Source organism: Sorex araneus, chromosome 6 (genome assembly GCF_027595985.1).
Source record: "Sorex araneus isolate mSorAra2 chromosome 6, mSorAra2.pri, whole genome shotgun sequence".
In the NCBI taxonomy this organism is placed as follows: domain Eukaryota; kingdom Metazoa; phylum Chordata; class Mammalia; order Eulipotyphla; family Soricidae; genus Sorex; species Sorex araneus.
In genome coordinates, this window is record NC_073307.1 from 36,248,836 (window position 1) to 36,273,368 (window position 24,533).

General features: G+C 44.0%; 1 protein-coding gene and 2 pseudogenes across 2 annotated transcripts in view; 2 read left to right on the forward strand and 1 right to left on the reverse strand.

Moving 5' to 3' along the window:
- LOC101557441 (actin-3-like) overlaps positions 1–8,615 on the forward strand; it is a 110,198-nt pseudogene extending 101,583 nt beyond the window's left edge.
- A 9,061-nt stretch (positions 8,616–17,676) lies between these two features.
- Positions 17,677–24,533, forward strand: part of CEP120 (centrosomal protein 120) — a 58,825-nt gene continuing 51,968 nt past the window's right edge. The window contains exons 1-4 of one of the 2 annotated variants that reach the window (XM_055142554.1): positions 17,677–17,841; positions 18,103–18,180; positions 22,370–22,526; positions 24,070–24,184. In XM_055142554.1, coding sequence (XP_054998529.1) covers positions 18,132–18,180; positions 22,370–22,526; positions 24,070–24,184 — 321 coding nt within the window. In that variant the 5' untranslated portion in view covers positions 17,677–17,841; positions 18,103–18,131. The other variant, XM_055142553.1, reaches the window with a different exon arrangement.
- On the reverse strand, positions 21,483–22,012 carry LOC105943044 (40S ribosomal protein SA-like; annotated as a pseudogene).

Sequence of the window (24,533 nt, forward strand, 5' to 3'; positions counted from 1 at the left end):
CAATGCTGATAAGAAGTGATTAAAATACATTTCTCTGAATAATTTATATATCACATCATCAAGCAATAATTATATTGAAAAAAAGACTTCAATAACTATTTATAGTGTCAAAAATAATCCTAATGTTTTTTAAAAAGTGGCACCTCTTCAAGTACTTCATTCATTACTTTAAATTGATAAAACTGCTTTAAAAATAAAACATCATCATCATCATCATCATAATCCTGTTGATCATCGAATTTCTCAATGGTCTCAGAAATGTCTCCAATAATCCTAGCCCTGAGATTTTAGAAGCCTCACTTTACTTGTCCTTTCCATTGGAAAGTGCCCCATTAGAAGCTCTTTTAGGGTCAAGGGAATGAGACCCATCACTGTTACTGGTTTTGGCATATGAATACGCCATGGGGAGTTTGTGAGGCTCTCCCATGTGGGTAGGAAACTCTCGGTTGCTTGCCAGGTTCTCCCAGAGGGAGAACTAGGCTATAAGATGCCGCTTCCAGGAGCTTGGTTTTATAGTCTCTGGATGTTGGCCGTTGGTGGGATTACACGGTGAGGTGGGGCGGGGAGCGGTGGGGGGTGTCAGTCCCTGGGTGTGACAGCCTAGGTACTGGAAAATGGGGAATCTGGGTGGAAGAGGCCCAGTCTCAATATGAGCAGGCTTGGAGTTCTCAGCCCTGGGTCCCACACACCTGGGTTCCTCTTGCCCCCATGCCTGACTGTCTTCCCCAGGGTCCCTTGGAGGGGGTGGGCTTAAATTTCCCTCCACATCCTGAGCAGAGCTCTCAAGGCCAAAGACTTCCGGAGCCTAGCCACAGCCATGCTCAAGGCCCCTCTCTATATGTTCGACGAGCCTCACACATGAAGGAAAAATAAAACTAAGATTATAAAAAATAAAAATAGGTCAGTTTTTAAAATAGGAAAATTCATTTATTTTCAATTTCGTGAAATTATTTCATTTTTTTCCTGTAACTTGCATGTCAAAATATCAGTATCTTGGAGCTAGAGAGATAGTAATGAGAGCAGGATGCTTGCCTTGCATAGGCCAACTGAGTCAATCCCTGAATCCCACAGGGTCCCTTAAGTTCACCACTCATCCAGGAGTGCAGAGCCAGGAGTAATCTCCAAGAACTTCTAGGTGTGACCAAAAACACAAAAAAGGAAAACTTAAAAATATATATATCTTGGGGCTGAAATGATAGCACAGCAGGTAGGGCGTTTGCCTTGCACGCGGACGACCCGGGTTCGAATCCCAGCATCCCATATGGTTTCCCGAGCACCACCAGGAGTAATTCGTGAGTGCATGTGCATGAGCCAGGAGTGACCCCTGTGCATCGCCAGGTGTGACCCTATATATATATATATATATATATATATATATATACATATATATATATATATCTTAAAGGAATGGGGGAAAGTTGTATGGGATAAAAAACTAACATGAGGATGGTCATATGATAATTTCTTGGGGGAAATATAGTTGCATTGGAAATATATTTTTGAAAATGGCTTAGGTGCTAAAATAATTATGGAACACCTGTGTAACATTTTAACTGAAACATTTCTGCCTTTCAAAGATGCTTAGATGCTTAGTTGAGGATTTTCAATGCTTTCCATCATACTCAGCAATATATTTTTAGGCTACATAGTCACAAGAACTCTGCCTTCTATCCTCTATTATTCACTTATATTTAATTTTCTAGATTAATAGATTCCCACATATTATACTACCATGTGGATACAGAGAAATTAAAGTATTCGGGCTAGCTGAATATTGATCATCTAGATTTAAATGGATTTTTATTTTGCTGACACAAGAAAGGAGAAAGAAACTGTAATGCCAAAACAGAAAGCTCTTAAACTCTTAAAGCTCTTAAACTAAGGTAAAATGTATTAAATTAACTATTTTTATATGTGTATATAGAGGTTCATGTTTGAGATTTTAGAACAGAAAGTAGTATCTGAAAAGGTTTAAACATTAATATGAGCTGATCTTTAGGTTCTGTTCCCCACATTTATTTTCCAAAACTTTTGTTTTGTAAGAATGCTCAAAATGTCTCAATGGGTAAGTTTTGAATACTAAATATGATAAAGAACATGATAGCATATCTTTGAACATAGTTATGGTTGATTGAGGGAATTGGGAGAAAAAATATATGGAATAATGTTGTCTCGTTACCAGGTATCAGATTAAAGTGTGTTGTTTGATTTTACTGGGTTCAAGATTAGTGAAAGCAAGGAATAGCTGTGAAGTCTACTTTTTTTTGTATCAAAATGATAACATTAGATACTCCTACTCATAGAATCAGGCTGAGTGGCAAGAAAGTAAATTGAAAAAAAAAAAAACAGACAAGAAACCTGACCGTATGTAAGATGAGCTCTCCTTGAGCTCCCCTCTGAGAAGCAGGGCAGGAGCTATTTGGATGGAAGAGTAACGGAATGTGTTGCAATGCACTTTCTGTACCACCTAAAAGTTTTAAATGGAAGCAAATTCAAGCTTTGGCATCTATTCTTAATTATCCTAAAATTCAGTATCTTACCACAATTTAAAAAAATCATCAGTGAACTTGACTGAACAAAGATCTACAATAAACTTACTCAATTACTTTAAATTTAGAGGCGAAATTTCCAAGATAGGTGATGAATACAAATTTGGGGGTTTAAAATATGAAGAAACTCCTAGGATTCTTATGGTACTGTCTGCTTCTGTTTTATTTTATTTATTTATTTATTTATTTTTATTTATTTTATTGAATCACCATGAGAAAAAAAAACTACAAAGCTTTCAGGTGTAAGTCTCAGTCATACAATGATTGAACCCTCATCCCTTCACCAGTGCACATGTTCCACCACCAAGAACCCCAATATACCCCCCTCCCACCCAGCCCCCACCTAAGTAGCTAATGATCTTAATTTTATTCTCTATACTTTGAATACATTCATTATTTCAATAGAGAACTCACTATTATTGTTTGGAATTTTCCCCCAATAGTCAGGCCTGCTGAAAAGGCATCATTCAATAATTTCTTTTCATTGCTGAGAATGAAGATTTTATGAGCTCGTGGCTGCGCGGTTTGGGATTTTTGATATTTTAATTCAGTTCACAGTGTAGATGCAGGTTTGTAAGAAGCCGCTCTGGGTGCCAAAATGGGTTAGAAGACCTCTTGGATCATAGTCTGTACAAGCAGAGGGTCTGTTTCGAGAGCAGCAGCTCCAGATCTTTTCTGGGCTGAGGGCGTGCCGGTACTACCCCCATCCCATGATCGCGTATGAACCACAGCATTGCAAAGTTCCTACCTCTGGGTGGAAGTCTTAGGGGGTGGCTCTCGCCACGTGGATGATGCCGCTGCCGCCATTTTCCGAGCAGAAAAACAGGGTAGAAAGGGAAAATCCCTCCCCGGGCGGCACATAGTCGTAGTACAGCTCACAGTCTAGATGCATGTCTGTAAGAAGCCTCTCTGGGTGCCAAAATGAGTTAGAAGACCTCTTGGATCATAGTCTGTACGAGCAGAGGGTCTGCTTCTGTTTTAATTTGGTTTAAAAAATAGGAGATAATACAACAGAAGTATAAAACTTGATGAATGAGTAGAAAGTTAAGAGACTGGAGAGATAATACAGGGGATAAGGCACCCACCCCTTAAAAACAATAGAAAGTTAACAGCTAAATTAAACAAAATAATAAAACTTTTAACTTCAAATAAATGATAAGAAATTGTTCAAAAATTTGATGAATTTATTCTAGAGGACATTAGTTAAACTGATTAAATCAGGTTTGGTTTAGAGTCCATCAACAGATTAAAATCCAGGATAGTTCCATGATTTTTTTTCAACAAGTAATTATTAAATATCTGGTGAGTGGCAAGCACTATCCTAGACTTCAGGGATAGAGAGTTAAAAAAAAAGTTTGCTGAATCAGGGAACTTTAATTACTAGATTGTACTTCACTGGCATTTGTGATGTTGACATAATTGATGACTTGCTAATTTAAACAACTTTCTGGGATGCACTGTATCAAAACAGCGTTAAAATTCCCAACAATAAAATTACCAACAAACACTCCCACCTCCCACATCCCCAGTCATGTAAACTCATTGGCTCTGTCTTACAGATTCACAGCGAATCTTCAAAGAGCTGTAAGCCAAACAGCTAAAATTTGAGGGTACACAGTCTTGCATCTTGTGGTTGAAAACTGTGGGGTGCTCCGGGGAGGGGGGAGTTCAAGCCCCCGTCCTACCAAAGTGCCAGCAACCATACCCACACCCCACAGTCACCACCATGCCAGTGGCCCAACTTCACTGCTTCAAAACTAATTTCTGCAGAAAAGCCAAGTTGAAGAAAATTCCAGACATACCGGTTTTCAGGCTGAAAACTCCGATGTCTTCTGGAAGTGGGAGAGGGCAACCTCCCTCCCTCCCCATACTTCCGGATGCTTCAGCAGCCACACCCCACATCTCACAGCTGCTGTCATGTAAACTGATTGGCCTAGTTGTTTGGTTTTGAAGTTCCTGGAGCTTGTAGCCACATAGGCTGCCACCATAGGAAACCTCTGACACCTCCTACTGACAGCCCAGTAGGAGCACACCAAATCAGATGAAAAAGTAGCATAGAAGTCAGTTAAGCTCAGTAAACAAAAACAGTAACACAGAAAACTCAACTAACAACAGCTTAGTAAACCTTCAGAGAATGATTCATGACCCCACTGTGAGATATGATTCTCACAAAAAGTTTTTTTTAACTGAAGTATTTTTTAATAATACCACTAGCCATTTAGTTGTAAAAAGCAGTGTAAAATAAATTATTTTGTGCCTGCTAAGGGGGCAGGTGGAAAACTGGGGAGACTGGTGGAGATAAGGTCACACTGGTGTTGGCGTTAAAACACTGAATGCCCAAAACAACCATATTATGAACAACTCTGTAAACTGTGGTATTTAAATAAAGTATACAGAGTAAATAAGAAAATCACTAACAAAGAAGTGAAAAATATGTCTTTTTAACCATAATCTGCTGAATAAACATAGTTTTGGTGCATTCATTCATATTCCTTGATAAAGACAACAGAAACAGGCTTGTTAGTAACATTGTATGCTGGTGAACAAGATTTCAATAGCTTATGTCTTGAGACAGTCCAAATGTTACTTAAGTGAGAATTGCTAGAACTGGCAGGCAAACAAATACTTTAAAAAATATTTTTAAATGACTCTCATTGCGTCTCTAAAGATTTATTTAAATTATACAGAGGCTAAAATATTTTTTTTCTTAAGAAATACTTTTTGGAGGGGCCACACCTGGCAGCAGTCAGTGATCACTCCCAGTAGAGTTTGGTGACCATATGTGATGCCTGGGATCATTATATGTCAGACTGGTTGCATACAAGGCAAGCTCTTTATCAGGTTATCAGGTGTACTCTCTCTCTAGCCCTTATATTTTTTCTTTTAAATACTCTATACCATCTCTAATGGAATAACAATCTTCTTTGCTTCTCAAGCTTCTTACAGTATGACCAAGGAGAACATTAATGAAATACAGAAATCTAATAGTATATTCTGTCTTCTTCCCACCCACCCCCATTCCTATTTGTATTTTCCAAGGTTAACCAACTCATGCTCATCCCTGATTGCCTACAAAATCATCAGCTTATATCATTTCAACATTTGGGGAAGATCATCATACATCTTTTCTTTCTCTCCCAATTCAATAAATTAATTTGCTTTTTTCTTTTAATTTCTGAAAAACTTATTTAAAAACTTTTTTTTTGGTTTTGGTGATGCACCAGGTTTTACTCCTGGCTCTGTACTCAGGAATTACACCTGGTGGTGCTCTGAGGACCATATGGAATGCTAGAGATTGAACCCAAGTTGGCTGCGTGCAAGGCAAGCACCCTACCTGCTGTACTATCATTCTGGCCCCTAAAAAGCTTTTAAAGAAGTTTCTGCTGAGAGAGTAGAGAGGGTCAAATACATGCCTTGCATAAAGCAGAGCCCAGTTTGATCCCCAGCATTGCACAACAGTCTGAGCACAGAACAAGGAGTGGCCTCCACAGAAACAAGGGTTGTGATCCTCCCAGACCCCAAAATAAAAGTTTCTAAAGTCAAATAAATAATGTTTCTTACTATATCAAAAAATGACTAGTGAAGTCTAAACTTCACTAGAAGACTCAGCCATATTTCCTGATCTGTACCCATTTGTGTGCCCCAGCCCTCTCCAATTGGAAGAATTATTATTGATCATCAAATGGGTCAGATCTACGTTTAACATTGCTATAAACTGCATTTTATTTGACAAAAATTTATAGACCCATCAGTACAAATTGAATCAAGGCACTCTTTTGGGCTCTAGTAATATGACAGTGAACATAATGGAACTTGCACTTGCCGATTTTGGGGAGCTGGTAATTATGTACATGTGGTCAATGTTAAGATAAGCCAACCAACGCCAATATGGCAGATTTTTCACCTGAACTAACTGCATTTACCTGGGATTCAACTCTTTTCTGGGACCTGCATCAGTTTTATGATTAAACGCAATTAACATTTGTAATAAATTACAGGGCCCACGTCGTCTATAAGTTGTTCACTCGTGTCATCCTGAATAGAATAGGCAGAACACTAGAAAAGGACAACCATGCGAGCAAGCTGGGTTCCGGAAAAGATTCAGCACCATCGACTATATCCACACAGTGACCAAGCTCATTGAATTTTCGCGAGAGTTCAAGATGCCACTCTGTCTAACGTTCATTGATTTAAAGAAGGTCTTTGATTTTGTTGAGACTGAAGCAGTTATCGAAGCCCTAGGCAAACAGGGCATTTAAACTCAGTACATCAAGATTCTCCTTGAGCTGTATTACGGATTCACCACCAGGATCTACCATTCTACAAGGAAGTGATCATTGACATAAAGAGGGCTTTGGCAGGATGATACCATTTCACCAAAACTCTTCAGTGCCACCCTCAAGAACATCATGTGATGACTGGAATGGAAAAGAATGGGAGTGAAGATAGACAGTCGGCAACTACACCACCTCCACTTCGTTAATGACATCGTTCTCATAACACCAAACATTAGTCAACAGCACAAATGCTGGCTGACTTCGACCGCGAGTGTGGAAACGTTTGACTGCAGCTGAATCTCAGCAAAACAGTGTTCATGAAAAACAAAGTAGTCCCTGACATTCCATTTGCTATCAATGGAACAAACATTTCTGAATGCAGCAGCCATATGTACCTGGGCCAAGAACTCAACATGAGGAATGACTTGGCGCTAGAACTGCCCAGGAGGAAGAGAGCAGCTTAGAACGCCTTCAAGAAGCATCGAAGAAGTGGTTAAGAGGACAAAGAACCTTTGGCTCCTGGCACATCTTTTTGACTCCACCATTCTTCCTGCACTAACATATGCCTCAGAGACCTGGGCCCTACAAAAACAGGATAAGAACGCTATTCGTGTATCCCAAAGAGGAACTGAAAGAGCTACGCTTGGAGTATCGTGTTTCACTCAAGTGAGAGAAGGAATCCGGAGTTCCAAACTCTGTCAACGATCAAGAATCAGGGATGCTGTCTTATCTGCCAAGGTGTCAAAAATCAGATGGTCCGGACACATAATGCGATTCAGAGATAAACGCCGGACTAGAGACTTTACCCACTGGAATTCCATGGGACGTCAAAAGACCACGTGGCTGCCCACCAACGAGATGGTCAGACTTGTTTGTCAAAACTCTGAACAGTGTAAGGCTCTTCCTGTTCCTGGAGCAAGCAGATATCATGCTAACGACAACTTTAGCATGTTATTAGGACAGTAACATCAATCTCCTCATACTCCAAGGATTTTTTTCATTTTCCTTTTTTGGAGGGGGGTTTCCCCAATCATGCTGGGTCCCCAGGTTCTTCTCTGTCAACCTATCTGGGTGTTTGGCGTTCTGATGCCAGTCTGAAGGATGCAGCACATCCTGTACTCTGCAGTATGGGGAGTGCTCCCCCAGCCGCTCAGGGACCTCCAAGGCTGCATCCTGCCATGCTCCAGGAACCACGTGGTGCCAGGGATTGAGCCAGGGTCAATACTGTACTACCTCCACTGAATGTTCCTTGAAATTAGAACACTGTCTCCTTGTGATCACCATTGAAACAGCGGGGGAAAGTGAATCTGGCTCAGGATTGAGGGGTCTCTTCTTAAAGAGCCTGTGTGTAGTGATCCCCAAACCTAAAACGAAGGACTGAAAGCGCAGAGTTGTCTTGGGTCAGGGTTCAGTTCCCTCCAGCACCTTTGCAGGGCCCGAGGGGGAGTGCCTTATGCTGAACCATCCAGTGGGACCCCTCCTCTGGCCTCCCCAGTCCCCACATAAATATAAATGAGATTTGAACCTGAGAGAAGGTTCATATGGAAGGGTTTGGGTGACATTTGAAGCTAGCTGTAGTCCCAAAGTAATGTCTTTAAAGTTCTGTGCCTGATCTTTAAACATGGCACAAAATATTTTAAGGCAATCGGCTTTGCGTTTACAGCCAGAAAAGCAACGTTCAGTTTCTTACCTGGTCCTCACCGTGCTGCTCTGTAGCCACAGGCAGGAGTTTGTGCTCACGGTTCCTGGCTCAGTGTCTGCCTCCAGGCCGCCTCACAGCTCGACCTAAGCACGCAAAAGACCTGAGTTCTGACCGTGCGTAAATTGTTTTCAGTGAATCAACTTCAACCCCAGTGGCCCTCTAAAGGGTGGCAGGGAAGATGAGAAGAGTCAATACATGCTCTCCCATCCCCTTAAATATCTAATTTATTCAACAGTCTGAACCTGGCTACATTTCTCTCCACATCACCACCAATTACTGCTTTCAGCTGTGTTATTTTGCATCTCCTTCTATCCACCTAAAAAATTTGGTCAGATTTTGGTCAAAACCCCAACATTTGGTCAGATCCCATGCTTTCTTATCACTTTCAGCCATAAAAATATCAGATCAGGGCCAGAGGGATAGTACAGCGTGTAGGGCGTTTGCCTTGCCTGCTGCCAATCTGGGTTTGATTGGCTCAGTGGTCCCCTGAGCACTGTTAGGAGTAATTCCAGAATTCAGAGTCAGGAGTAACCCCTGAACATTGCAGGTCATGACCCAAATAGCAGCCTCCCCCACTCCCCAAACCAGAATCAGTTCAGGGCCAGAAGAGAGTGTGTTGGGCACTTGCAACCTACCCCAGTTCCTTCTCCAGAAATGCAAATGGTGCCCTGAGCACAGAATCAGGATTAAGCTGTAAGCAATTGTGGGCATGGATCCAAAACAGACAAAAACTGTACATTCTGGGGTCTGAGAGCACAATGGGTGAGTGCTTGCCGTGGACCCAGGGGACCCAGGTTCAACACCCAATTCTAGGAGATTGCCTGCCTGGCACTTTTGTCATCTTCTGTTTAGCTGCCTCTGAAGTCAGACCCATTACTAGCTCAGGTCTACACCTCACATCTCCATGCTGCTGTCTCCTCACCTGCTGGCCTGCGTCTCGGATACCAAGGCAGCTCAACAGCTCAATCCAAGTGGCTGCCACAATCTTTAGTTTTTGCAGTGCCAGGGATCAAACCTAGGGCCTTATCACTCACAGAGCCACATGCTAGGCCCTGCCACCATCATCTTTTTATCCACAGAGCCTAGACTCTCACAACAAAATGTAGATACAAGTGATAGTGCGCGTGCGCTCTCTCTCTCTCTCTCTCTCTCTCTCTCTCACACACACACACACACAATTTTTGTTTTATTTTTCTTTGTTCCCTTTTTGTTTTTTGTTTGTTTATTTGCTTGTTTGGGGGCCACACCTGGCAGTGTTTGGGGGCTATTTCCTGGCTTGGTGTTTGGGTCCTGTAGGTCCTGAACCCCATGGCTTTCACATGCAAAGTTTCTGGCTTTTTAAGCTATCTTCATGGCCTTCTTTTCTTTTTCATATTTCAAAACAATAAAACTTTAAAGTGAGCATCCATCATCCTCCCTTAAACCCCCTCCACTCTTTCTCTCAACCCTACTCACTTCCCCTCTGGTAACCTTGATTTTGTGGTTTGTATTCACTGGTATGAGATGAAAGAGAGCACAGTGGTAAGGTGTTTGCCTTGCACACGGCCGACCCGGGTTCAATTGCTCCACCCCTCTCGGAGGGCCCAGCAAGCTACCAAAAGTATCTCGCCCACACAGCAAAGCCTGGCAAGCTACCTGTGGCGTATTCGATATGCCAAAGACAGTTAACAACAAGTCTCACAATGATGACATTACTGGTGCCTGCTCGAGTAAATCGATGAGCAACGGGAATGACAGTGACATTCACTGGTATATATTTTTTTCAAACTACTCATCAGTTTTATTTCCTTATATTGCACATGTAGGTGAAATCATTCAACACTTTTTCCTTCTAACTTGTTTTACTTTATATAATCTTTTCAAGTTCTTCCATTACGCTTCAACTATAATCTTTTTTATATAGCTGGATTCTATCCTTGTGTATATATACAGCATCTTCCTTATCCAAACATCTATTGTTAGACACTCTTTTTTTCTGATTCTCAGTTATTGCAAATACTGCAGTTAACATTGACGGTAACTTTGCAACTCAATGATTTCATATTGTTGAGCTAAATACCCAGGAATGGATAGGGAAGGATCTATCATCTCTGGATTGAGGCCATATACTTAGAAATTTTCTCTGAACCCAAAGGAGGATTTTGGTTTTATCACTTCGCTGCGATTTTGTTGTTGTTTATTATAACATAGAGAGATAGAAGAAAGTTTTTATTTTGGGGGGGTAGAAGGGGAAAACACCCAGTAGTGCTCAGGGGTCATATGGTACCAGGGGTTGAACCCGTCTGCTACATGCAAAGCCATGTGCTCAGTTTGTTGAGTTCTTTTCCCAGCCCTCATAATTTTAGTTTTATTTTTAGATTAATTTTATTTGGGGACCCACACCTTGTTGTGCTCAGGGGATATTCCTGGCTTGGTGAACAGGGGTGCCAGGGATGGAACCCGGGCCACCTATGTTGCAAGTGTTGCTCAGCACACTGAGTTATCTCTTGGGTAGATGAGCGTTTTGTGCCCTTCAGGTATATTTGCCCTTCAGGAATAGAACCCTGTGCCAGGAGTATCTTATAGCAGCAAAGAGATCGGGTTCCTTTTTAGTGGGCTCAGTCTTCCATGGGCCAAAGCCCTCGCCCAGAAGCCTGGGGAATTTCTCCACCAGACAGCTGAGTAGGCTGGCACCAGAAATTCCTCCACTCTTGGCTTCAGAATCTTCAAAAGTAGCTTTTGAAAGGGGGAAAAAAAAATTGACGAGTACCAGGCACCAGCAACTTGCAAGTCCTGCAATGTCCTAGCAAGTTTTTCCGTGCCAGTGTATAGCAGAGGGCCTTCCTCACCTCCGGTCAGCTCTGTCCTTCACCCCGGAAAGGAAACCCTGTCCACATTCCTCTCCTGGAGGAAGTGGACATTGGGGTGGACTGGGGAGGGGTGCACTTCCCCAAGCGAGAAGGAGCCATGTTTTCCCAGCAGGTCCAGAAATACTGCCCAGCTGACCTCAGTAAGTCATCTCCGCCCAGTCCCTGACAGGATGGCTCAAAGCTTGCTCCAGATATGTCACCCCAGGAAGCTGAGTCCACAAAGGAGAGAAGGCCAGACCAGAGGTGCTGTTTTTCTTTATATTCTCATGCTGGGGGGTGGGGGATGGGATTGGGGCATGTGGAGGGGGTGTTACCAGGAAATAAATCTGATCCCTCATTGGTGGGCAGCTTGCTCCCCCAGACAGCAGTGTAGAGAGGGGTGCTGGCACCTGCAAACATTTGCAGAGGCCTGCAAAATGTTTGTCCTGACTGGCTGCTCATCCAGCACCCACCCCACACCCACCCGTCCATGGTGCCCTGAAGTCCTAGTGAGCTTGCTGGGGATGTGTCAAGTTAGGGGCATCAGAACCTGAGTGCAGATGACAAATTGGGGTCTAAGGTTTGACTTTCCTTAGGGACCCCTGGGGCTTAATTTTTCTTTCTGTCCACAGCCAGGCAGTGGAATGTAGGTGCCCATCATATATTTCCCACTACCTCTCTTTTCCCCAGGTTTATTTGGCCTCTGATTTTACGCAGGGGTGGGGGGAAAGGAGTCGCCCCTGTGATGCTCAGGGCTTACTCCTGGCTCTGAGCTCAGAGGTCACTCCTGGTAGTGCTGGGGACCATACGTGGGGCTGGGAATGAAATCCTGGTCAGCCTTACTTGCTATAGCATCCTTCCAGCCCTCGGTAATCTCTTCTCTCTTTTCTTTGCTTGGTGAGACACCAGTTATATAACCTTTTAATGAAGTTCAGTCCCAGGTGATGAACACTATTGTTGGCTAGAAGTTTTGGTTTCCACTCAAGCCGACTATTGTTTGTTTTTTTCACTGAATTTATACTGAATTTACCAGCATTTCAAAATTGGATGCATTCCAACAAAAATCTGTAACTGGGGCTTTATGAGGAAATTTGCAACATCTGGCTTCTGTTGGCTGGCAAAAACCAGCAGGGATAGGGAGGGGTGATCGCTTTTTTTCTTTTTTGGGTCACACCCAGCGATGCACAGGGGTTACTCCTGGCTCTGCACTCAGGAATTACTCCTGGCGGTGCTCAGGGGACCATATGGGATGCTGGGAATCCAACCCGGGTTGGTTGCATGCAAGGCAAATGCCCCACCCGTTGTGCTATCGCTCCAGCCCCTTTCTAAGTTTTCCCACGTGGACAACACTACTTGGTACTATCGGTGGGGACACTTTCTGCTTGTTTCCTTAAAGAAGGTAGAATATCTGAAGGGTGGAGAGATGGTGCAGCAGGTCGGGTTGTTGCTTGTGCATGCTGACATGGTCTGAGCCCAAGCACCACATGTGGTCTCCTGAGTCTTGCCAGGGTGATCCCTCTGAGCAGAGCCAGGAGTAAGGCTGACCACCGCTGGGTGTGGCCCCAAGACTAAAATATGAAGGCAGGTTCCCAAGGATCTCTGACTTGGATTGTCTGAAAAGGAGGCCATCGGTTGTTTAAGTTTGTTCAATCCTGCTCTGTTTCTCTTCAGAACATTAAGATCCACCACAAAGCCTCGGCAGATTCCTGACCCTAAGAAGAGTTGGATTTGGGGACACTCTGCTGCAGAGATTGTCACAAAAGTCAGGAGGAGTCACAAAACTTACTGTTTGTGCCTTCTTTGGAGGGATATTACCCCTACAACATACACCTGGGCTATAAAAAGGGAACATGGATGACCTGGTTGTTTTGGAAGAAACAGAAAAGGAACAAGCCTTAAAGTATCATAATGCCTCATCCCTCCATTTTACCAATAAAAATAGCAACTCTGTTAGGCAGAGTTTTAATTTTGCTACATTGGGAAACAAAACTATTTATTTAATTTACCTCTCCTAAAGCCTGTGTGAAGAAAGGATGATGGGGCCTCTTTTACAGAGGGGGAAACTGAGGCTTAGCAAACTGTAGCTTGGTCAAGTGAAAAAGCTGTGGTGGTATGGAACTGGGCAGCACAGCCTTTCCTACCATCCACACTTGTGGACCCTCTTTGTGAGATTAAAGGCACCCAAATCGCTAAGTTTGGTTATATCAGATGCTGGAGGAGAAGTTGAGTCATCCTGGCACTGGGAACTAATAACTACCCCACTCTCATACTATCTAGAGGAAGGCATTTTCCTGAGCACTTCTTGAGGACATGGTCTCTCTGGTTCTAAGCCTTTGCAGAATGCATTTATGTAAGAGATGAGTTTGTTTTACAAGTCCTGGGAATGTGCCTGTGCCTTTATCTCCATGTGTGTGTGTGTGTGTGTGTGTGTGTGTGTGTGTGAGAGAGAGAGAGAGAGAGAGAGAGAGAGAGACAGACAGACAGACAGACAGACAGAGAGAGAGTCTGATGTGTGTGTGTGTTTGTGAGTGTGTGTATGTGTGTCCAGGAGGGAGGAGGAAGAGGAAAGAAGCCAAGGAAGGGGGAGGGGACACAGATTTTCTTTCCTCCTATGGTCAGTCACATAAATTAAAGAGATTAGAAACAAACACAGAGAGACAGACTACAAGTGTTTTTCCAAAATGTGAAGTAGCTGCAGAAAAGAAAGTCTGAAAATATGCCAAAATGGGGCTGGAGAAGGGCTCACAGGTTTGAATTCAGGCTCATAGGTTCGACCCCCCAGCACTTCGAGGTCTCCTGAGCACTGCCAGGAGTGACCCTGAGAACAGAGCCAGGAGTAGCTCTGAGCACTACCAGATGTGCCTCCCCACCCGCGCAAAACAAAACCAAAACAAAATTAGTCAAAAAATTTTACTTGGGGGCCTAGGGCGACAGCTTGCATGATATAACACATGCTTAGCTTGTGTGATGTAAGTCCCAGACACCTCCTTGTTCCCCAAGCATTGTGAGGGACATTCTGTGACCACACCAAAGAAGGAAGATAGTTTGGACAGCCCCTATTTTAAAAAGTAAAAAAAATATCTTTGTTTCAGTCTCTTTCTCTTATTGTAAAATTACAGAAGTAGAGTGCTACCTAATATGATAGGCTCCTAGGGGTGATAAACTAAGAAATTCAAAATCAAGCACAAAATAAAACTTGCCATTTTGTTTTCATTTTTGTTTTTTGCTTTTTGGGTCACACCCAGCGATGCTCAGGGGTTACCCCTGGTTCTGCACTCAGGAATTACTCCTGGCAGTGCTGGGGGACCATGTGGGGATGCCGGGGATTGAACCCGAGTCAGCCGCGTGCAAGGCAAATGCCCTACCTGCTGTACTATCACTCTGGCCCCAAAATTTGTCATTTTGAATTTACATGTTTGTAGTATAATGAGGGCTGGAGTGATAGTCCAGCAGGCAGGGCGTTTGACCCGGGTTCTATTTCTCCACCCCTCTAGGAGAGAGGCTACTGAGACTATCCTGCCCCCATGGCAGGCCTGGCAAGCTACCCGTAGTGTATTCAATATGCCAAAAGCAGTAACATCAAGTCTCACAATGGAGACATTACTGGTGCCCGCTGGAGCAAATCGAAGAGCAACGGGATGATAGTGATAGAGTAGTATAATGAACTTCACATTGTTTAATAGGCAAGGTTTATATTTTAACAGCATTTACTTATGGATTTCGAACAATAATTGGTATTTCATAAAATATAACAAATTTTTTTTTCAGGAACTTAAACTAAAATATGGTGATTTATGCCAGAACAGAATTTACAACTGTTTCATATTGCATATAAAAGGAAATTAGATTATAGAATCATAGATAAGGAGGCTATAGAGACTGATAGAATTATAATCTTATTTCTAAGGAGGATAGAAGGGAGATTTCATGGCATTTATTTTGTACAGTTATGAAAACACCACTGTCACTGTGCCAGTTGAACTGAGGACCTTCCAGTAGCTGTAATAATATGATTTTAGAAGTCCGAGTATTGTTGTTTGGGGGTGGGAGGTAGGGGGTATATCTAGACAAATAGGACTGAGTGAAAAAATTTCTGTGTGGAAGGTTTCTTAATTTTTATGATTTGTCATATTTTTTTTCTGGTATGAGAATAGCCCATGATTTTCATCGATAGTTTATAATGTAGGTGTTAAAATCTGTTGGAGATCTTAAGCATAACAACAAGGCTTTATTTTTCACATCATATCTTTTTTACATCAAATAAATCTGGGTGATAGATCTCATAGCTATAAGTCTTAAGGGTTTGATGTTCTTTGTTCATATAAAAGATATAAAATAACATTTAATATTGTTAAGCTCTGAACTAAGGAATCATACTACCGTATTTACCAAACTAAGGAAACATAAGGTATTTCACCACATAATTGTCAGAACTGTGTTTTTTTTTTCTCCAATAATATCATGAGAAAGCAAGCAAGCAGGTAAGCTAGGTAGCTTCAAATAATGGTTGCACACCACTTGAAAAACTATTTGGCATTAAGTCAGTCAGGATTATGCATGGAAATGTGGGTCTAAGTCTCAAAGAAAAAGTGATTTGCATAAGGCCACCTGGCATGTATATGTAGAGGTGGGTCACAAACTCTGCTCTCCAGGGGTTCAGTTCAATGAAACTATAAGTCTCCTTGTTTTAGGCCTCTTTTTTCCCCTACAGTTTAATGTTAAGGTAGATTGTTTTGATTTGTTTTTGTTTTAACCTGTTGATAACTTTGTGGCTTGCTTGTTGATTTCTTTTTAAAATTAAAAAAAGTACTTCAGCATTTGGCCCTTTTTTGAAGATCTTTCTGGTGATCCTGGGGAACCATATATGGTGCCAGGGATCAACTTGGATCAGACACAGGCAAGACCAGTGCCTTTCCCCCTGTACTATCTCTTGTGTCCTGAAAACTTCTTTTTTCAGGTGGGAAGAGTGGGGAAGGAGATAACCCAGGGGTTAGGGACTCATGCTTTTGTGTATCCCAGCCCACCAAAATTCCCGGCCCCAACCCCCACCATCTCTGGTGTGCCTCTGGAGACCCTCAAGCATTGCTGTACTTAGATCTGGTGATCCAGCACTGCAGGGTCTGAGCGGCACCATATCCCTGGACTCTCTCCTTGGACCACCAGTGGGCTGGGGGAACTCTGGGGGCACCTCGGAGACAGCTGAACAGTTTGGGAGCTATCCCCTCCAAAATAAAACCATTTTATCCTGTTCATATTGGAATTAATGAAGGACAAATTGTTAGGGGTTTATTTTGGAATACCCCTAAGATGTTTGAGTTTAGCTGATGATCAGTGAACAGCACTCCTGCAAACACATACCATTCTTCTGTTCGCTTTTGAGTCTGACACTTTTCACAAAAGATTGTACTGTTTTATGATGAACCCAGAGTAGATCAGCGCTGTGACCTCATATTAATGCTCAATTCAAAAAGGCTTCTGAAGGCGTCTGAAGGACTTAGAAGTAAACCAGTTCAAGTGCAATTTCTATCTCCTCCTCCTCATCTTTTGGGCACAAAGCAAGGGTGTGTGGGGTGCTATTATTCTCTCCGCCTCCCTTTTCATACCCCTACAACTTGTCCGAATTCGGCCCCGTTCCAAACTAGGCGAAATATTTGCAATGTTCCTTAAAATAAAGATAGAAACTTAGAGGGGGAACAAATATCCCTTGGAAGAAGTTTTAGAAGTCTGGTTCAATTTTTGGTCTTGACGTTGCTAATTACTTTGCGGTAGGAGAATAAAAGAACCTTTGGTTTTCCTACCCACGTGACAATGTTTTTGTTTTCCGGCAACTTCTAATGTACAGGAACTTCCCAAAGAACGTCCCTGCCAACAGTTACAGTAATTACCGTATAGACGCTACTTTTTCAAAGCGTAGAAAAAGCGTAGAAACCCGAAGGGCCGTCAGAGAAAAAAATTAGAGATTTTAGAGCTCAAACTTGTTATTGTTTTTCTTTCACTCAATTTGAAGCAGTGTTGGCCCTGAGGGACCTGAACGGAGCTTGGCAGGTGTTTTTCTCTTTAATCCTTACTGATGGATTTCCCAGGCGGTGTCGGAGGCATAAAGTCGAGCATATACTACACTCAGGCGCCCTAAAGGGGAACTTCCGGAAGCGTGCAAGGCGGTAGTGCGCCTGCGCATTGTTCGCATCAACTGCAGGGCCCGCGGAGCCCGCTTTCCCCCGTCCGGCTGGCAGGGGGCGCTGTGGGGCTTAGTGGCCTGGCTTTCCCTCTTAGGGCATTGGAACGTCGCGTTAAAGGGCAGGAAGCGTAGCGGAATAGGGACGTTCTATCTTCCACGGCCCTGCTCTCTATGTCCCTTTGTCCTCCAGCCTCCCCCGGGCGCTGGGCCTGCGGGCCTGGTTGCTAGGCGGAAGCTGGGCGCGGCGGTGTCCGCCGTGGCGCGGCTTGCCCGGGCGTTTGAAAAGCGGCGACGCGGGCGGCAAAAGGTCCTCGGGCGGCGGGCTCGCGTCCTGGACTGGCCGGGTGCCCCGTTGTCAGAGCGTCTTGGGCGGCGAATCGGGGCCGGGCTTGGGGCTTCGGGATGGCGGCGTCGGGCAGGGGAGTCGGACGCGCGGCCGGCGGGGCCGGGGCGCGGAGCCGGAGCCTGGTGTCGGGAGCCCCGGGCGGGCGCTGGGGACCCCGCCGGGAGCCCTGCAGGGGCTCGCGAGCCGCCCGCCGCTCACCCCCGCCCCTCTCCCCCCCTGCAGGCCGCGCCCGCGGGTCACCCGCCGCCACCATGGTCTCCAAGTCGGACCAGCTGCTCATCGTCGTGTCCATCCTGGAAGGTGAGCGGCCGGGAACCGGCGCCTGCAGCGCTGGTCGCCGGGAGTGCGGCTGGGCGGCGCGGCGTCGAGGGGACGCCCGTGGTCCCGGTGGTGACAAGTTGGGCTGCCTGTTAGAGGAGACGCACGGTGCAGGGACGTGAGCAGAGCAGAGCAGAGCCCGGTTCTCCAGGTCGAGGTGGGGATGTGTGTCGGGTGAACACACAGAGTAACGTGGAGTAAATGACAAGCAGGCTGGGAAAGCGGGAAGGCTTCCTGGAGAAGGTGGCATGTATACCCTTGGTGCTCAGGGTGCTTTAGAGAGTTTGTCAGGCGACCAAAGCACGGCCAGGCCCGGCAGAGTTGGTGGTGGGCGGGGGACAGAGAGCACTTAAGGTCTGGAAAAGGCAGATACCTTCTCTGATCGCTGGAATTACTTGGGCAGCAGAGTGTGGGAAAGTGGAGGGGCTTGAGGCTCATAGGTAAATTAAAGACTGGGTGAATTACGGGGGGTGGGGGTGTCGCACTAAGTAGCCTCACCCCACGGCCTTTTCCACTCCCTTCTGGATGGTGTTCTGTGGAGACCTCACATTAGAGGCCTTGGGGGCCCACCAGACAGTAAAAAGACATTATCCACTTTGAGATTGACCCAGAGCCATAGTTCAGGACGTTTAACTATTAAGTTACCTGTTGAGTGTTTCAAGACTGGCTGGCCAGCTAATACAGCAGCTAAAGCACCTGCCTTGCATGTGGCTGAGCCGGGTTCAACTCCAAGCACAACATATGGATCGTGGAGCACCGCCAGGAGGAATCCCCGACCACAGCCATGTGTAGCCCCCAAACAAAGTGTTTAAAATCGTAGGATTGATGCTCCCTTACAATCAGGTTCACAAAAAGCTTTTAAACGTGCAGCGCAGCTTTGGGGGATCTTGATAGCCCTCACAGCCTAGGTTCCTAAGGAGGACAGTTTGGTGGACAGTTTGGTAGCCAGCCGGTTGCCGGGGGAGGAGGGAGAAGCCAGGGCGGTAGTGGGGCCCTGCCAGTCACCTGTCCACAGCTGCCTTCTCTTCTCCTTCCACTCCGGGGCGGCTGCTGTGTGGGTTTGTGTGTGAACCCACCCTACTTTTGCCTTGACCTGGCCTGGTGTGAGGCCAGAGTGAGGTTCTCCCTTGTTCCCCAATTTCAGAAGGAGTCTTGGTTTTCTATTTTGTAGTCACTGTAGGTGCTCCATACAGACCATTTAAAGAATGGGTTTCCATCGGCAGGGCCCTGGTTTGGAGCCCTTGGTATCCATGTCATCTTTTGTAATATTTTTGCAGCTTGTTGTGTTCTCTGGAAAAAAGTATACTGTCCACATTAGTATCCCCAAGTAATCTTGCTGAAATACAAACCTCATTTTCCTTAGATGCCTTCAAGTCCGGAGGGAGCTGGATCCATCCTCCTGCATGTTCCCAACCACACTGTGCAACATTGCGTTCTTTTTTTTTTCTTTTTCTGTTTTTGGGCTTTTTGGTTACACCTGGTGATGCTCAGGGGTTACTCCTGGCTCCACATTCAGGAATCACTCCTAGCAGTGCTCGGGGGACCCTATGGAATGCTGGGGACCAAACCCTCATTAGGCCCTGCCCGCTATACTATTGCTCCAGCCCCCCACATAGCTTTCTTTTCCACATTACTAGAAATACTCTTTCCTCAAAAGAAAGTGGTGGGCCTTCTACTTTGAGCTTTGGACTCCACACTAGTTTGTGCACAGGAATATGACAGGGCTCCATCTTTCCCCCAATATTTTCCAGTATTCATTTTTTTCCAAGGCACGCATGTCTTCGGGAAGAGACTGGCCACCTGTTGTTCTCTTTCTGTCTTCTGTATGCAGGAAGCTATAGTTCTTTCTGGAGGTTATAGTTCTAAGAGTGGCTGGAAAGAGGCTTGCTTGCTTGCTTGCTTTCTGTTTTTCTTTTTTCTTTCTTTCTCTTCCTTTCTTTTTTTTTTGACATACATGAAAATCATTTGGGGAACCTCGTGCTCCTTTAGAGCTGCTAAACGGGGTCCAGAGAGAGGCCTCGGTGAGTACTGGCACAATGGATCAGTGCACGGGTGCTAAGTCTAATAGGAAGATCTGAATGAGGCTCGGGTTGAAATTTGATTTTCCAGCCAAGGGCCTTGTGAGCCACTGAATTCCTAACAAAGCAGCTAGTACCAAGTGCATAACAGCAGGACCGTCTTTAAAGGTTGTGAAAACACCTCTCACCACTTTCTTCCTCAGACCTTTAGATGAGCTTACTCAGTGTATTAAGTTTCTTTAACTTCCTCTGTCTTTTCCAGTTGGTTCTCAGTTCCTTGAGGCAAGTACTCTGTTTGACTTCTTTTCATCTCTGAAGATATATACACACATATGCCTAGCGAAGGAATAGGGCCAGACAAGACAAATGAAAAGTGATGTATAGATAGAAATGTTGACATTTTTGCGTCATGCACACCATTGTCCTTGAGAATAGAACAATGGAAACACGTTTTATTCTCGTCTAGCAAACATTAGGGAAAAAAATCTTGTTTTAGGCATCATGTTTTACAAAATGTTATTAGTAAGGTTTGTTTCTTGTTTGTTTGCGGGCCCCATTTGGCTGTGCTCAAGGCTTCCTCTTGGCTTTGTCCTCAGGGAGAGCTCCTGCCGAGGCCAGGGACTGAACCCTGGTTGGCTGCGTGCAGGGTAAATGTCTCTGCTATTCTCCGGCCCTAGTAAGACATACGTGTAACATTGCAGCACCGCGCTGTCCACTGCTCTGTGGTGTTTGGCTGCTTCTCTACCACTATCCCACTGTTCCTCACCTCACTCCACTCCCCCACTTCCCCCCTCGCTCTCCCACCCCCAGCTTCCTACTGAAGACCAGTTCTCATTTTCTGTTGCCTTTGGACATTTGTTATTCCCCTGTAATGATTCTTTGTATCCCATATATGAGAGATTATTCTGTGTCTGTCCCTCTTCTAATTTCACTTAATGTAATATTCTGCAGAGCTATGCATATCACAGCAGATTTTATAATTTCATTAGTTTCTTACAGCCTAGTAGTAATCCACTGTGTATAGGTACCATTGTTTCTTGATCCAGTTACTGGCTTTTGGACACTTGAGTTGTTTTCAGATTTTTGCTATTGTGACTAGTGCGGCAGTGAACCTAGGAGCAAACTTTTAAAACAGTTGAGTTCAGAGGGAAATGAACTTCGGGTTTCAAACCTTGAAAATTCACTTAGTTCTGTATCAGGTTACTGGCCTACCAACATCTAAAATTGGTGTAATCATGTTCTTCCTATCTTTATTTTATTTTATTTTTTTTTTTAGAAACTCATTTATTTTCCGTCAACCTTATTTTCACTTTCCGTTTGAGTCTAGAACAGCTTAAGACCACTCGGTGGTGGTTCCAGCCCATTCCGTGGCCTGGGCCGTGGGAGCTGCAGACCAGTCTTCTGTGGCAGGCTGGGCGCTCCAATCTTCAGTAGGGAACTGCTGAATGGGCACAGAGGGCACCTGCACCCCTTCAGACCAGTCTGCAACCTCGGGCTGAGTCGCGGTGAACTCCGGCGCTGGGGCGGTCCATTCACCCTGGAATTCCTCCTGGGTCACGGCCTTCTCGGCAGCAGCCTGCTCTTCCTTCTCAATCTCCTCGGGATCTCTGTAGAAGTAGAATCAGGCATGACCTCCCATGGGTGTTCACGGGAGATGGTGCCTCGCATGCGCAGAACCTCCCGGGCCAGCATCCACCACATGAGACCCACAGAGTGAGCTCCCTTGTTGTTGCAAGGGATGGCAATGTCCACATAGCGCAGAGGAGAGTCTGTTACACAGAGCAATGGTAGGCAGGTTCACGTTGTACTTATTTTTGTTGTACTGGGGATCAAATTCAGGGTTTTACACATGCAAAGTAAGTGCTCCACTGCTGAGCCACATCCTTCACCCCCAGCTTTCCTCTTGAAATGTTACTAAGATTGTTGCTATTCAGAGTGTGAACTGGAGACAAAAGCATTGCCTTGACTGTGGGATCTGCATGACTTTTAGAAATGCAGACTCTTAGGTCCCCCCCCCCCACCTTAACGGAGTTTATAGTCTATATAAGTCAATTTAATACCTCTCTGTGAAAACATGCTTATAAGCAGTCGTGTTTTTATTGTTCTGCACTTCTGATGAACCCTGAACCCAAACTGCTTTGCTTTGTTCTCAGGACGCCATTTCCCCAAACGTCCAAAGCATCTGCTTGTAGTAGAAGCGAAGTTCGATGGAGAACAATTGGCTACTGATCCGGTGGATCACACGGACCAGCCTGAGTTCGCCACTGAGTTAGCCTGGGAAATTGACCGGAAAGCTCTTCACCAGCACCGGTGCCTATCACTTTCACTTCATTTTATCCTCTTTTTTCATTTGGTTATAAGTCATCAAATAAATAAACTTACATCTCTCATTAGACTGTAATAAAAACATTTGCTGAGCTTCTTAACGTGTCAGGAGAGTTTCAGAGTACTTTGCAATAATAATTCATTTATACATCAGAACAACCTTTTGAAGAAGGGACTGTTTACTTCCCCTCTGTCATAGAGTAGAAAACAGACCTAAGACGCAAAATAACTTGTCAAGTCAGTATAGAGTCCAGCTCCAGTGCCCTAACTTTTGATCACGATAAATTGCTTTCCACCCCCGCCCTCTAATATATGAGAAACTAAGGACAGTGCTAATGCCTACCCAATACTAAATGACTTAGAATTTGTTATTTCTATTTACTGTGTATTTAGAGCAGTGCAGTGAAAGGTTATGAAGAGAATATATAAACTGATAATAAATTTTACATTTAATGTCAGGCCATACCATACTTCACTGGTATGGCCTTGGCTGTATTTCATGAGCTCAGACAACCGGAAGCAGGCAAGAGGAGTGATACTTTTGATTTAAATAAGAATTTCCTTCTGGAGCACACATGATCACTTCAAAACTTGCTCTTTCTTAGTACTAAATCAAGTCAGCATGCAAAGTTGAAAAACTGAGAGGAGTAATTAATTTTCTTCCTCTAGCTCAGCCTATGGATTTTTTGAAGAGTGGGTAATACATTTTTAGAGGACATTAAAATTTTGTATTTCAGTGATTTTTGGAATCTGTTTAAACGGAGTCTGCTATATTAGTCCCAGCTTTAGTAGTCAAGTTTATCCTTGTGTTAATGTGATTGGTACCGCTCTGATTCCTGCAGGTTGAGAAACATGATATGGATAAGTTGGAATTAAATGATTTTATGCCAAGGGCAGATTTCATACGCTTTATCCTTAGTAGAAGTGTTGGTAGAATCTAATGTGCTTATTGTGTGAAGAAACTCAGTGTCATGTTTACCCGTAAATTGGTATGGCTCTACTTTTAGTAGTTTTTTATTTTAAGGTATTTAACTGATAATTTTTTAAGTATAAAAATAATTATAAGTATATATGTCATTTTATATTGTGTGAGACAATGAGAGAAACAATTTAAAATCATTCTTCAGGACTCATGATCATTTTTTTAAAAACTTCAAATTTTATATATTACAGAAACACTGATGTAAATGACAGCTTTGATGAGAGAGACTAAGATTTTTTACATATTTTGTATACTATTTCATTGACATATAGACAAAGAAGCCATAATTAATAATTTATTTTAGCTGCTGAAGAGTTATTTTCCCCCCCATGTAATTCTGGACTAAACTCAGAGTATCATTGATGCACAGCAAGCTGCGTTCTCAGCCTGTCATCTGAAGAGGCTTTTTTTTAGAATATTCAGAATGTATATAAGTTAACAAAAAAGCTATGATTGTCTTCATCGTGGCAAGCTATTTTCTTCTAGAATAGAACCTCCAGTATCAAGCAGAAGCTTTTTAATGTATCACATACTTTTTATTAACAGGCTCCAGCGTACCCCTATCAAACTCCAGTGTTTTGCCTTGGATTCTTCATCTTCTGCTAAAGAAACGATAGGCTACATTGTCCTAGACTTAAGAACTGCTCAAGAAATCAAGCAGGTACGGCTCTTTGATGATTCCTTGCTGGTGGTCAGAGCACTGATGGCTTCAGTGGCTGCTCGACCACGGACAGGGCAGAAAACTAGCCGGGTGGGTCGTGGACTTCATATGCTTTCATTTATGAGTACGTGTGAGAAAGTACTAGTTTTGCTCTTTCTCGTGGTCTGTGTTCTAGATCAAAGAAACCTCTGTGCACTCATACCTGTGTTTAGGTTCCTGATTTGCGCTTAGCAGCCTCCCAGAACTTGGCCTTCAGAGGCGGTCCTCTGCCACCACTCCCTGCTTCAGGGAACTGTCACCACCTCTCCTTCCCCTTCAACAGGCTGAAATACACGTGCTTTGCTGAGTA